This window comes from Stenella coeruleoalba (assembly GCF_951394435.1).
Source record: "Stenella coeruleoalba genome assembly, chromosome: 4".
NCBI classification, from domain to species: domain Eukaryota; kingdom Metazoa; phylum Chordata; class Mammalia; order Artiodactyla; family Delphinidae; genus Stenella; species Stenella coeruleoalba.
This window is the reverse complement of record NC_137149.1, coordinates 65,449,783-65,464,506: the sequence shown is the minus strand read 5'-3', so window position 1 is coordinate 65,464,506 and position 14,724 is coordinate 65,449,783. Positions and strand designations below refer to the sequence as shown.

At 39.8% G+C, this 14,724-nt stretch overlaps 1 protein-coding gene across 6 annotated transcripts in view; it reads right to left on the bottom strand.

The window, feature by feature from the left end:
* LIMCH1 (LIM and calponin homology domains 1) overlaps nucleotides 1-14,724 on the bottom strand; it is a 342,867-nt gene that overhangs the window by 40,054 nt on the left and 288,089 nt on the right. For all 6 annotated transcript variants that reach the window (XM_079919399.1, XM_079919394.1, XM_079919397.1 and 3 more), the window contains 2 exons: nucleotides 4,105-4,195; nucleotides 2,358-2,521 (listed from right to left, as the gene is read on the bottom strand). In XM_079919399.1, the coding sequence (XP_079775525.1) occupies nucleotides 2,358-2,521; nucleotides 4,105-4,195 (255 nt within the window). The remainder of the gene's footprint in view (nucleotides 1-2,357; nucleotides 2,522-4,104; nucleotides 4,196-14,724) is intronic.

Genomic DNA, 14,724 nt, shown 5'->3' with positions numbered 1-14,724 from the left:
CTCTCAAGTGAAATCAGAAAATAAAAGCTGTTGCAACCACTGTCATCATCTTTCTTTCTTTCTTTCTCTAAAAGTTAACTGTAAAGTAGAGAAAGGAGAAAAGGAGAAATTCGCATGGTGTGAAAAGCATTGGGTTCAAAGACCATTATTCCATTTGCTAATCATCTAGCAGAGATTCTTAACCTGGAGTCCACAGAAAAGAAGTCATGTGGTTATACATATTTCGTACTACTTGATACCAAGGAAAACTTGGTAATGCTGTGTATTTTATGGTTTAAACAATATTATTCTGAGAATAATGTTTACCAGATAGACAAAGGGTCCACGGTGCATGTACACGCGTGGGCACACGTCCAGCGTGCGCGTGTGCACACACACACATACACACAAAGTTAAGAACCCCTGAAAACAATTTTTTCCATAGTAGGGTAGCCATGACACTGGGGGTCCAAAGATGGATCACATAGATGAGGTTACACAGATGAGGAATGCAGATGAATATTTTTTATGTTATGGTATCCATTTTGTTTGATTTTAAAAATATTTTTTCTAGCAATGTTATGAGTTTTCCTTTCATTTTATATTTACATAGGAAAAAAGGTCAATTTACAAGAAGAATAAATAAATAGATTACAAGTGTAATGTGGGTCAGGCACAACCTGCAAGGGCAGGAAATCCTGTCTGCCCCCAACGCTTTTCCTACAGTTAGGTTCTTCTGTTCAGACCTCCAGACCATTTTTTAATTCTCTATGTATAAAAATGGGGGAGTAGCTAGAGTCTGAAATCCCCAAAAGGCATCAGGGAAGCAGGCATTTTTGGGTTCCACCAGGCATACAGCACTCTCAGCATCTTAAGGCCAGGGGCTGTGTCTTATTCACTGTTGAATATCCAGTGTCTGCAGAGTGCTTGGCACAGAGTAGGTGCACAACCACTACTGGTTGAGTAGATGATAGATGAACCAGAACTAGAAGTGGTAAAATTTTCACTCTAAAGTCAAATCCAAATTTAGGTTTAATTTTTAAAGTTGGAATATCACCACATAAAGTATCCAGTAGGCAAGTCAGTTGTACTCTATCTTGGTGACCCATCAGAATCACCTGGGGACCTTTTGAAAATACAGATGCCTGAGCCCTGTTCCCAGAGACTGAGATTTATATGACCTGGTATCTATTAAATTCTAAAGGGTAACCAAGGTTGAGGACAAGAGGTACAAAAGATGACTTTTAGACTGTGCCTGAAAACAAACTAAATTAATATGAAAGAGATGAGACTCCAAACAAAGAAGAAATTTAATAAAAACAAGATGTTAAAACCCATTATATCAGAATAATAATTTTCTTGTTTCCTTGTTATTCAAGTTCAGAGGCATCAGAAGTACCATTACTGTAAAACAGGTAAATATCGGAAAGAGAATATGGAGTAAGTTACAAATAAGCAAGTTCATGCACAGCAAACTAAAACCTAACTGCAAAGCTTTATAACAGATATCTATACTACATTTTTCTTTTAAATGTATATAAATTTTATAAAAATTTTTATTTATATAATTTTTATAAAAATTTTTATAAAAATAATTTTATAAAAATTAGCCATTTAAAATAAATTTTAAAAGATGTTGAAAGAATATATATACCACTTATTATTAATAGAGAGGTAGGTTTCAGTGACTTTTTCTCTCTCTTGCTCTATTTCTATGTTTTTTATTTATATATTTTATGTATACTTACACATACTATTTGATAGATTTGTTACATACTTCCATGTATATCACTGTAAATATACATTAAAAATAAATAGCTATAGGCTGAATGTTTGTGTCCCCCCAAAATTCATATGCTGAAACCCTAACCCCCCAAGGTAATGGTATTGGGAGCTGGGCCTTCTGGGAGGTGATTAGGTCATGGGGGTGAAGATCTCATGAATGGGACTAGTGATGGTATAAAAGAGACTCAGGACCCTTGGCCCTTCTGCCAAGTGAGGGCACAGCAAGAAGACAGCCGTCTGTGAGTCAGGAAGTGGGTTCTCACCAGATGCTGACTGTCAGCACCTTGCTCTTGCCCCTCCCAGCTGCCATAACCGACAGAAATAAATTTCTGTTGTCTGTAAGCCGAGTCTATGGTTTTCTGTTACAGCTGCCCAAGTGGACTAACACAGACATCTTTCTATAGGTAGTTACATTTTTTTTTACAATGAACATGTATTATATTTGTATTAAGAAAAAAAAAAATACAGATCAAAGGTAGGAAACAATATCAGGATAGAAAATAAACCTTCATTACAAAACGGTGCCACCATGGCAGCCGGCAGTACCATGAAGCCACGTGAATCGTGGACTTAACGGCTTTAGTCCACCTCACCTTTTGTGACAGCACCAGTTCCACCTTTCCACTCATTTCGTTTTCCGGTTTCTTCTGGTCTTTCTCTTCTGGCACCTCGTTCTTCACCTGGGGGCTGGAGGAAAGCTCCACAAAGGCCACGGTCGGGCTGGATCGAGTCACAGTTGATGTAAAACACTGTGGCTCTGAAATGGAGTTACATTCAGAAACATAAAGAACAAGATGAAAACCATATAAAGGCTCATTGGTCCTGCCATGCCAGGAAGTACACTGAGTACATATCTTGCCCGGGGCAACACGGAGCTGGATTACAGTGTGATGAGAGGTACAAAAGAGCTTCAGGTACTAGAATTCTCTAGGCTCTTTCAAGATATTATTAAAAAATAAAGCAACATAAAACACATCAAAGAACCCCACTATGAAAAACTTAAGTTCTGAATAAGAGTCTCAGTTTACATATGAATAACACTACATGAAACAAAATGCTGGTAGGAAATATTACGAGAGGTGGGTTGGACAGGTGAACATTTATAGATAATTTCTATCCAAATTTCTTTCCAAATGAGGGGCAGCCTGACTCTTCCTTTTGTATTTCAATGTTCCTTTTTAACATCATGTTTTCATAATTGGAATGTGTTAGGGATTGTGTGGTTAAAATCAATATAATGCAATGAAAATTAAGTGTTCTCGGGTATACAAAGAAGAATTTGGTACAGTCTAAAGTGGGTGGAAAAGTCACCACCTGAGGGGGCATATCAAAATGTGGAGGTACAGTCTAGTTTGAAAAAGTATACACTAAAATTTTTAGTAATGACTTTTAATTTACTTTACAATGCCATTTAAAAATAACTTGGTATTAGAAAAGGGTGAGAGGTTTTCATGTTTATCAAAAGAAAAAATGTGTTTAAAATATCGAGAAATATTACTTTAGGGAAGAGTGGGTTTCTATTCATACTCACTGTTCATATTTGTGGCATTACTTTATTCTTTCAAACTATTCATTGGGTTTACCACTTCAGCATCTTTTTTTTTTTTTTTTTTTTGCGGTATGCAGGTCTCTCACTGTTGTGGCCTCCCCGTTGCGGAGCACAGGCTCCAGACGCGCACGCTCAGCGGCCATGGCTCACGGGTCCAGCCGCTCCGCGGCATGTGGGATCTTCCCGGACCGGGGCACGAACCCGTGTCCCCCGCATCGGCAGGCGGACTCTCAACCACTGCGCCACCAGGGAAGCCCTCAGCATCTATTTTTATGATATATTTTTAATCTGTCTTATCTATTGTTGTTACTGTGTGTTAAATATAACCCTCAGTTTTTAGCATTATTGATTAGGGGAAATATAACTCTCTTATGATGACGGAGATAAACTTTCAACAAAATGAGGGCTTCCCAGGTGGCGCAGTGGTTGAGAATCCACCTGCCGATGCAGGGGACATGGGTTCGTGCCCTGGTCCGGGAAGGTCCCACATGCCACGGAGCGGCTGGGCCCGTGAGCCATGGCCGCTGGGCCTGCGCGTCCGGGGAGAGGCCACAACAGTGAGAGACCAGCGTACCAAAAAAGAAAATAAAAACGAAGTAAGGTAGCAAAAAGCATGGGTTCCTGTTTTTTTTACAGCAAGATAAATCACTTGGTCAGAATTTTCCCCAGGAAGTCACTAGGTGGCAGCACAACCACACCAGTCACAGAGCCTCATTCACTACCTTTTCTATTTTCATTCTCTTAAGAGTTATCACGCTTTACCTTAAAACTAGTCTGTTATAAAAACAAACCTGATGAGGCAACTTCTGTATTCCCTTTTTCTGTTTTTTCACCATCATTCTCATCTTCTTGACTGTTTGTTTCAGTTTCTTCAGTCGTTGCCTAAAAGAAAGATATTTTTCCACCTTGAATACATTATCCCTTTGAAGGTTCTAGAAGGTAAAGGATTTCTTTCTCTTTTTTCCAGTAGTAATTTTCAGGCCAACGAGGTGAGCTGCCTATATGAATTCACTCTTTTCTATTTCCAGTGGTGAAAGGCTGGGTTTGTCGGAAAGAGACGTTCCGTGAAGGAGAACATAAGTGCTGAAGCAGAACCATGTTATGAGGGCACACAACCCCACTACCTCCCCACCTCCTCTGACTGCCTCTTTTTCCTTCCTTTCACTATCAGTTTTTCAAAATCATAGTTACCACTCTCTTGCTTCCAAATGGCTTTACAGTTGGCTTAGGGTCATATCACCAGTGAAAAAAATATTTTTTTTCAAGTTGCAATTAACCTCTCAGTAGCTTGTCTTCAGCACAGATGCTGGTGGCTCTTAGCACTGTGCATTTTATTCTTGAAGTTCTCTCCCTTTCTGGGCTCTCAACAACTTTCTGTTACCCAACTTCTCATATTCCACCCCCCCCCCATAATTTCTGAAAGAAACTGAAGAAGACACAAAGAAATGGAAAGATATCTTGTATTCGTGGATTGGAAGAATTAATATTGTTAAAATATCCCCATTACCCAAAGCAATCTACAGATTCAATGCAATCCCTCTAAAAATTCCAATGGCATTTTTCACAGAAATAGAAAAAAAAAAACCCTAAAATTCATATGGAAATACGAAGGACCCCAAATAGCTAAAGCAATCTTGAGCAAGAAGAACAAAACTGGAAGCATCACATTTCCTGATTTTAAACTATGTTACCAAGCTACATTAATCAAAACAGTTTGGTACTGGCATAAAAACAGACACATAAATCAATGGAACAGAACATCCAGAAATCAACCCACACTCTCATGGTCAACTAATTTTTGACAAAGGCACCAAGAATACAAAATGGGTAAACGATAGACTTTTCAGTAAATGCTGTTGGGAAAACTGGATATCGACATGCAAAAGAATGAAATTGGACTCTTATCTTACACCATACACCAAAATCAATGTCTAAATGGATAAAAGACTTAAAAGTATGACTGCAAACCATAAAACTCCTAGAAGAAAACAGGGGGAAATCTCCTAGGCATTGGTCTTAGCAATGATTTCTTGGATTTGGCACCAAAAGCAAAAATAAACAAGTGGAACTACATCAAACTGAAATGTTTCTGGACAGCAAAGGAAACAAATAACAAAATGAGAGGGCAATCTATGGAATGGGAGAAAATATTTGCAAATCATACATCCAATAGGGGATTGATATCCAAAATACAAAAGGAACTCTTACAACTCAATAGCAAAAAACATCAAATAAACCAACTTAAAAATGGGAAAAGGACCTGAATAGACATTTTCCCAAAGAAGATATACAAATGGCCAACTGAAGTCATGTATATGAAAAGATGCTCAACATCACTAATCACCGGGGAAATCAAAACTACAGTGAGATATCACCTTATATCTTTTAGGGATTGTTATTATCAAAAAGTCAAAAGAGGGGCTTCCCTGGTACAGTGGTTAAGAATCCGCCTGCCAATGCAGGGGACGTGGGTTCGAGCCCTGGTCGGGAAGATCCCACATGCCGCGGAGCAACTAAGCCCGTGCACCACAACTACTGAAGCCCACGCACCTAGAGCCTGTGCTCCGCAACAAAGAGGAGGCACCGCAATGAGAAGCCTGCTCACTGCAACCGAGAGTAGCCCCCGCTCGCCGCAACTAAAGAAAGCCCGCGTGCAGCAACGAAGACCCAACGCAGCCAAAAAAAAAAAAAAAAAAAAAGTCAAAAGATGGCAAGTGTTGTTGAGAATGTGGAGAAAAAGGAACCATTGTACACTGATGGTGGGAATATAAATTGGCACAGCCATTATGGAAAACAGTATGGAGTTTCATCAAAAATTTAAAATAGAACTATTATATGATCCAGCAATTCCACTTCTAGGTATATATAGCCAAAGGAAATGAAATGAGTATCTCGAAGAGATATCTGTACTCCCATGTTCATTACAGCATTATTCACAATAGCTAAGATATGGAAACAACCTAAATGTTGATGGATGACTAGATAAAGAAAATATGTATATATTATTCATATATTCTGATATGTAAATATTACTATTATATGCACAAATATCAATATTATACACACATATACAATGGAATATTATTGAGCCTTTAAAAAGAAGAAAATCCTGTCATTTGCGACAATATGTATGAACCTGGAGAACATTATGCTGAGTGAAATAAGCCAGACACAGAAAGACAAATATTGCATGATCTCAGTTACATCTGGAATCTACAAAATTAAAATTAAAAAATGCTAGACCCGTAGTAACAGAGAGTAGAATGGTAGCTACCAGAGGCTGGGGCATGAGGGAAAAGTGAAGGAGAAAAAAAAAGTAAAATGATTGTTGCCTGGGTCTGAGGGGAGGGGGCCATGGGGAACTATTGTTTAATGGGTACAGAGTTTCAGTTTAGCAAGATGAAAAGCGTTCTGGAGACAGATGGTGGCAATGGTTGCACAATATGAATGTACTAAATACTACTAAACTGTGCACTTAAAAATGGTTAAGATAGTAAATTTTATGTTTTACTTTACCACAATAAAAAAATGGAAGAAAATTTGTAAAAAAAATTATTTGCAAATTTTCAAAGTTAAAAAAAAGACACAAGGAAACTTTAAGCCACTAGCCTTTCAAGCTGCTAAAGAATTTTATAAGAGCATCTAGTGGCAAAGATATGCTTTTTCTTTTGGAGGATGGGGTAGTTTTGACATCTTCATAACTAGATGAGCACTTTCTAATGATGGATAACCGTGTATCAATTCTGGAAGAACATAATATTAAATTAACATGCACCTTTAAAACGCTAGGAGGGAAATAAGCATCATATTTATACTACTTAATGGATTTTGTAACTTTTTAATACATCAAGAAGCCTGAATTGAAACCCTTTAAGAGACTTAATGAGTGGAAATGGTTAAATGAACCAAAGTCTCTTTTATTATAGTGAAGTTACATATATATGTTCTCTGTGTGTGTGTACACTGTTACATGAACAACTGACATGAGAGTAGTATTTGAAGACCCACCAGCCTAGTATTACAACAGAATAACCTGGGTTTAATAATTTAAAGTGTCCCCCCCCCCACATAGAAGTATTAATACATAGTGTTTTTTGTTTTATGATGTTAATATATAAATAGTCAGAGATACTGATTTTTAATATATAAAATACTGTCTGAAATACTGATTTTTACATTTTCTCCCCAAATGGATTAGATTATGGAAAAGTATCTGAGGTTGGGAAACAAATTTGCAGTTAAATATTGATGTATGATGTTCTTGAGAACGCTGGTGTTTCCAGTGACTGGGAAATAAATAACTACAAAAACTGAGCCAAAGCCTTCCCAGCCCAAACATGAACAAAGAAATGGACATATTTTATTAAATCTTAGATGCCATCAAGCTTAAGTTGTATTATTTTAGGTACTACTAAGAAAGAAAACAAACTACTAAACAAACTAAATAGGACACACTATTGATTATAAGACATATCCTGAAAAAAAAAAAAAGACATGTCCTGATTTAGAGATGCTCAAGTGTGGCAAGTGTGCCCCTTGGAATCAATGAAATGAGATAATTCATGAAGTCCTTTAGACATAGTTTTTTAAAATTTATTTATGTTATTTATTTGTTTTTGGCTGCACTGGGTCTTCGTTGCTGTGCGCAGGCTTTCCCTAGTTGTGGCGAGCAGGGGCTACTCTTTGTTGCGGTGCGTGGGCTTCTCATTGCCGTGTCTTCTCTTGTTGCAGAGCACGGGCTCTAGGCGCACAGGCTTCAGTAGCCGTGGCACGTGGGCTCAGTAGTTGTGGCTCACGGGCTCTAGAGCGCAGGCTCAGTAGTTGTGGCCCATGGGCTTAGGCTCCGCGGCATGTGGGATCTTCCCGGACCAGGGCTCGAACCCGTGTCCCCTGCATTAGCAGGCGGATTCTTAACCGCTGCGCCACCAGGGAAGCCCTAGACATAATTTATAATGCAGAAGAGACAAAGTCCTCAAGCACTACTTCAATAAGGATGATTTTTCTAGCACACCTCACTTCAGTAATATTTTACTTATGCATGACTAATGCAGAACTTCGATTTTCAAGAATACTCATGTTTCTGGATGCATTTCTATGTGGCTTAACACTCAAATACTGAACTCCCAGATGACCCAATTTATCTTCCCTTGAAATTATGTTTTAAAGGTTATACACTGTTGTCACTGTAGCCATGGTCAATATTTACTAGATTTCCCACATGTCAGCACTCGATGTGGATTACCTTCCTTAGTCCTCAGAGCAAGCTTGTATAAAGTATGCACCAATACGATTCCCTTTATACAGGTGAGGAAGCTGAGGCCCGGGAGGCTAAGTCACTCACCCAGAGTCACATCGCTAGTAGGCAGGGGAGGTAGGAACCCTGACCTGTGCTGGTAACCTCAATGCTCCAACATCTGGACTTGGAGTCACACCCACTGCCAACTTCTCCCCAGGTATTTAAAGGTTTTGACCCATAAGAGGCAATCCCGAACCTGAGTGTCCCAAGTTTATTGCTGAAATGATTCAAACTGCCCTTTCCATGCCCTTTCCTTCTCATCCATTCTACCTCATCCTTTCCATTCTACCTCTCATCCATTTATTATGCAAAAGATGAGAACTCTCCGGGATCTCTCGGGACAGGAGGCAAGTTAGCCAAGTCTCCACTTCCCAGGGCAGCTTGAGACCGGACCACCCCCAGCCATCACCTCATCTTGAGGCTTTTGATCCAGGCCAGGTTCTGAGCGGGGCAGGGACCCAGCATGGTATCTGACATAGAGCCAACATGTAACCCATGATAGGGGAGCAAATGTTAGATGCATTATTTATGAAATTTATACTGTCAAGCTTAGTTTAAATGCATACTAGTCATCAAAATCAAGCTATTACTAACAAAATATTCAGGATAAATTAAGAGAAAAAGCAAGTTACAACACAATTTGAATAACATGATGCCCCCAAAATATTTTCTATACACTGAGAAAAAGAGAAGGATGCACATTTTAAAAAATCTTAACTTCTGAGTGGCTGGAGTAATAACTAGTTTATTTTTTTTATGGTTTTCTATATTCTGCTATATATATATAGACTATATATAATCTATATATCTATATATAGATTATATATAGACTATATATAGATTATATATAGATTATATATATAGATTATATAATCTATATATATATAGATTATATAATAATCTATTATATAATCTATATATAGATTATATATAGACTATATATAATCAAGGGAAATCCCAAAGCCAGTTTAATTAACGTCTGTCTGATACTCCATTCTGAAGTCTTGTTACTTTTGTACTCACATCATTACTTCAAAGGTAATGAGTTCAAAATTGGCAGTTTTAACCAGTGCCGATGGACTCAGAGATTTGCCTGAAACAAACCGTCTTGCTGGAAAATGTGCTTTATGGCCCACACGTTCCTTTGGTTATAGCTGAAAAGAGGAGAAGCCTTCCCTTCTCCAACTGGTAATACTGTCTCAAGAATGAAAATAAAAACAGATCCCTGGACATGAATGAATGAGAGCACAGAAAGGTTACAGGGGCCTAAGCCGGGAGTTGGCATCCCCCTGACTAAGAACACCATCTAAACTGGCCCTGGTGCCAGACCGAGCCCTGAGGCCACAGGTGGGAGGTGGCAGTTTCCTGGCTTGAGAGGGACATGGTCTAGCCACAGATCTGCCTGGCTTTGGGCTGTTCTTTTAACAAGAATCTTACTGGTGAACCAGCCCAGAGAGCGTCTCTGTGGAATGAATTGGATATATGAAGCAGGAGAGGACAAATGGTCCTGAGACCCAGGGTCTGAGTGGCCCTGTTTCTAGGACAGAGGAGGTATGAAAGCTTGGACTGATCATTTAACCTCTACGGGTTGGAAGGTGTGATGTCCGAGGTCCTTACCTGAGCTGCTATTCGGTGACTCTGACTGACTGTCCGGCTCCAGTCCTGAAGAACTTATCTGGACGCAAGCCTGGAAAATCAGTCTATTTATGTCTTGGCACCAGGACCCAGGTGCCACATATGCCATGCATATGTTTCCCTTTTTGCTTTTATATCACCAAATATCTATTTTCACTGGTTGAAACAGGATCTACGTGGAGAATCAGCCTTTCCACTCCTTAAACTTTTTCTTTTTGCCTTAAACTTCTCCAGCCAACAATGTGCGGGTCTGACCCAGGTTTGATTTTTTTTATTGTTCCTGATGTATACTATCTTGAAGTCAGTAAATGCTTTCAGACCTAAATATCTTTAATGACTTAATTAGAGTATTAAATCTAATGCTCTTGCAACTACTTCTGGATGGAGTAAAACAGTTTCTAGAGAAATGTCTGTTGACATTTGACATCTAAAAGGAATCTGCAGTTGGTCACAGTTGTAAGGCAAACAGCACCTACTCAAATGCCTTCACCCTGCTCTCACTGCAAAATGAAATGTTTCAAGAAAGATCTGATTGTCTGTTTTCCTGGATCAGAAAACATTAGTAAAGTACTGAATTTTCAAGAGGAAGGCCTAGAGCTTTGTCAAGGTGGAAAGATCTTGTTACTTAGTTTGAGAATCGCAGACGAAGTTGTTTAGATCCCTCAGAGCTGAGTCTGGCCGTTGGTCCATGAGGGAGACTTGCCACAGACCCGGTGGGAGGGTGCTGCCAGCGCAGAGGGCATGCAGGACATCGGTTGGGATGAGCTGGCAAGAAGGCGCTGACAGGAGGTCAGCGGGTGAGAGTCCCGGGGGTTTAGGTGGCAGAGGGAAGCCAGACTTGGGAAAGAGTGAATAATAGGAGAACCAAAAAGAGCTGCTGGAAGAAGCGTGTGAGCATCTGCAAGGGCAATCGTCTTCTGGAAAAAGCTGTTCATGTCTGTTTGCTTCCTAGAGAATTACAGCTGGAGCTACTGACGGGCTGAGTTGGAAGACAACATGGAATTTATCCCATTTGTTTGAAATTCACATCTGTTCAATATGGTGATTCTGATGACCTTACTTTAACCTAAAAAACTTTGCACCTATCACCCTTTCAGCCTTCTGAAAAATATACGGTAACTTTCTTTCTCCCATTTGTTGAATGACAATGTTAAAACTAACTTAAGGGCACCTCTGTGAGTCACTGTGACATCATGCTAAGTGCTCTATACATATGAATTCTCACGATAACCATCAGATGCCTATACTATTATTATCCTTATTTTAAATATAAACTGAGGCTCAGGGGGGGTTTGGTCTTTGACCTAGTGCATGGGGTACTTTAGGTATTTTAGGAAAGGGTCATTTTTGGCAACAACAAGGCAGGAAGAGATTCAAAGACAAGTATAGCTCACAGTGGATCAAGAAAACACTAGACTATCTTGAAGGCAGACATTTCTCTGTAGGTCACTAAACAGGATAAATTAGTCCTTAGATTAAAAGACCTTCCAAATTCTTTTCCAATCCTGGATTCTACAAGTCTAGTATTTGTGCTATGATATGATTTTCTTACAGAAGCGAATATTTTAAAATGCAAAAAAAAAGTGAGTGTTAGATTTCCACTGGGAAATATCTCAGGGATAACTGGGAGGGGCCGTGGGAGCCCCAATTCCTCTGGGTGGAGTGTATGGCATCTAGTCACCCTCATCACCTCTTAGCCCTGTGATCCCCTCTTGAGGTCTTTGCTTCTGCTAGTCGCAACATGAGGAACAGCTTGCTCCCCCTCCGTTCCAATGCAAATCCTACAAGTTGACTTTGAAACTCACATAAAACCTTCCCAACTAGACTAACTGCAGCCTACCATGATCTTACCTGTTCCTTGCCGTTTTATGTCCCTCTAGGCTTCTAACCCTGTTTTCTAGCACTTAATTAAATATTATTTTACATACTTTGCTAGTTGCTTTATGAAAATTACTCTCATAGCAAGTTTATGAGTTTCTTTTTCAATTTCAAAAATGGGCCACAGAGTAGGTCATTTATTCATGCTTATCAGGTAACGGACAACCATCGGCACAACGGCTCTCATGATCTCATTACCTTAAAGGTGATTCAAATGAGGATGATCTGGAGTTTGTTGGTCTCAATAGATATAACCAGAGTATTAAAAATTAATAACAAGCCAAACTTAATTTAGGCTCTATTTCTAAAGTAAGAGTCGATGGTCCCAAGAGTTTCTAATGAGAAAGATGAGGTAGAAGGAACCTGAAGACATGACGTCATACGCAAAAGTGGTTGGGCTGACCCAAGAGGCTGACCCTCCAACCTCACACCCCGTGGCCCATTGCAGCGTGGTGCCCACCCTTCTCTGCCGCTCGGCCTCTCCGTCTGAATTAATGCTCCTGCCTACTGGTACTGTGCCCTTTGAATAGTTCCAGCTCACCCTGAAGGAACTGTGACATTTTAGTGGTGGGTGAGGCTACTCCTTTGTAAAAAGTATATCTGTTGGGAATGCAGTTTTGGGAAGAAAGACACTATTTAAAAAGAAGAACACTATTCCTTTGACAGCCCCACAGAATGGGGCAAATGAATTAGAAACAGCAAATCAAGGCAAGCTGGTAAAAAGGCCTGGGAGGCTGTTGAGTGCAGCTTCCTGTTTTAAGCTGGTCACCATATTTTGCCATGACCAATGAATTCTACCGTTTCAATGGGAATATACTGGCTGAAACACAGTCAAGAAATGCTTTTCCTGGAACATGGAGAAGGAAGTAAAACGAGGAGTAGGTTTAAAAATGGCTCTTAGGGGATCTCCCTGGTGGCGCAGTAGTTAAGAATCCACTTGCCAATGCAGGGGACACGGGTTCGAGCCCTGGTCCGGGAAGATCCCACATGTCACGGAGAAACTCAGCCCGTGCGCCACAACTTCGCTCACCACAACTAGAGAAAGCCCACGCGCATTGAAGACCCAACACAGCCAAAAATTAATTAATGAAAAGAAAACGGCTCTTAGGATAACATATTATAAATGGAAAACTTTTGGTGTCATAAGTTGTAAGCGAGTATGAAGAGTGTTTTGGCTAAAATTTCATGAAGTGCAGCTAACAACTTGCCTCGAAGTCTGATACATACAGGTAGTTATCTACCCAGAAAATAACGTAGTAGCCCCTGACATGGTTAATTCAGGAGCCTAAAGCACTAGACATGAGGTAAATAAATGCTATGACCTCTTCAGAACCACTAGGGTTTATTGAACTAGAAATCACTCCAAACTAGGCAGTTTTTTCCAGAGTAAGAGACTCCCAGGCTCTTCCATGAGATTAGACCTCAGGCTGCCTAGGATCACGACGGTTTCCAGAAAAAAGTCCACAAGGCCACCTTTTGATTAGGGCTTTCCTTGTTATACCGTATATACTTCTGAAATAACATGATTTCTTTCAGATCATCTATTTTTGCCTCTCTTGAAACAAGATACTTTTGGGGCAATGTAACCAATGTGACATCTTTCAATCCATCTTCTCTTTGCCATTAGAGAGTATAGCAGCACAACTACTGTTAAGGTGGAAAATGCCTGGCAGTAAGAGACAATAGGCTATCTTCTTTTTATGTTGCTCATTGTAAAAATAAGAAAATTAGTAATTATTGAGAATGAGTATTTTTTAAGGGAGGTTTAGTAAAACCCCAAAACAAGCAAGTAAAACCCCCTTTTCTTCTGTTTACGATTCCATATAGGATTGATAAAGCTTTTTCCCCAATGGGTTAGAAGCTTCGAACAAGACAGACTAAACAGTTGGTGTGGGAAGTTTAGACCTTATACCATCTGGTCTCTTTACTTATTCCTTTAACTTCTGCTGGTAAAAAATCTACTCCGCCAAGGGCAGGGTTCCTCCCAGATTCAAACAACAAAATGGTCAGAGGGCAGAGGTAAAGGTAGAGAATGGACACGTGCCTGACAGCAGAGCCCTTAGGATTTGTTCTTGGAATTAATCTACTGGGCCTGACTAATCCCTGTGTACCTCTGTTATGGGACCAGTGTGGCTCCTACACTGTTGCTTCTCCAAAGTACAGGGACAAAGAACTGTGCTCAACAGTATGTGCAAAGGGCCTGTGGCCTGATGGACAGAGTAACCAGATTGAGTCATGGAAAGGTACTTATGAAGGGAACTTAGGAAACACTCATCATTAAGTGTGGCAAAAGAAAAATACGAACAGAATTACTAACTGTCCCAGAAAAGCAATCCTACCACTGCAATGTCTAATTAATTGGGGGAACTTATTTAAATTTAAGAGCATAAGTTCACGTTGACTCTACTAGTAAAGTTCCCACACTCCTAGCAGAACTCAGTCTTCCATCTCATGATAACTCATAAGGACTCTTCAGAGGTGGTAACATTCATGCAAATGAAAAGGAGAATTAAATTCCAGGTTGAGGGATTCAGCCTGTGCCTTGATCACAAAACTTTTCTCCTAGAGACCAGCAAACATGTTACCATGGTGAGGAAGTTAT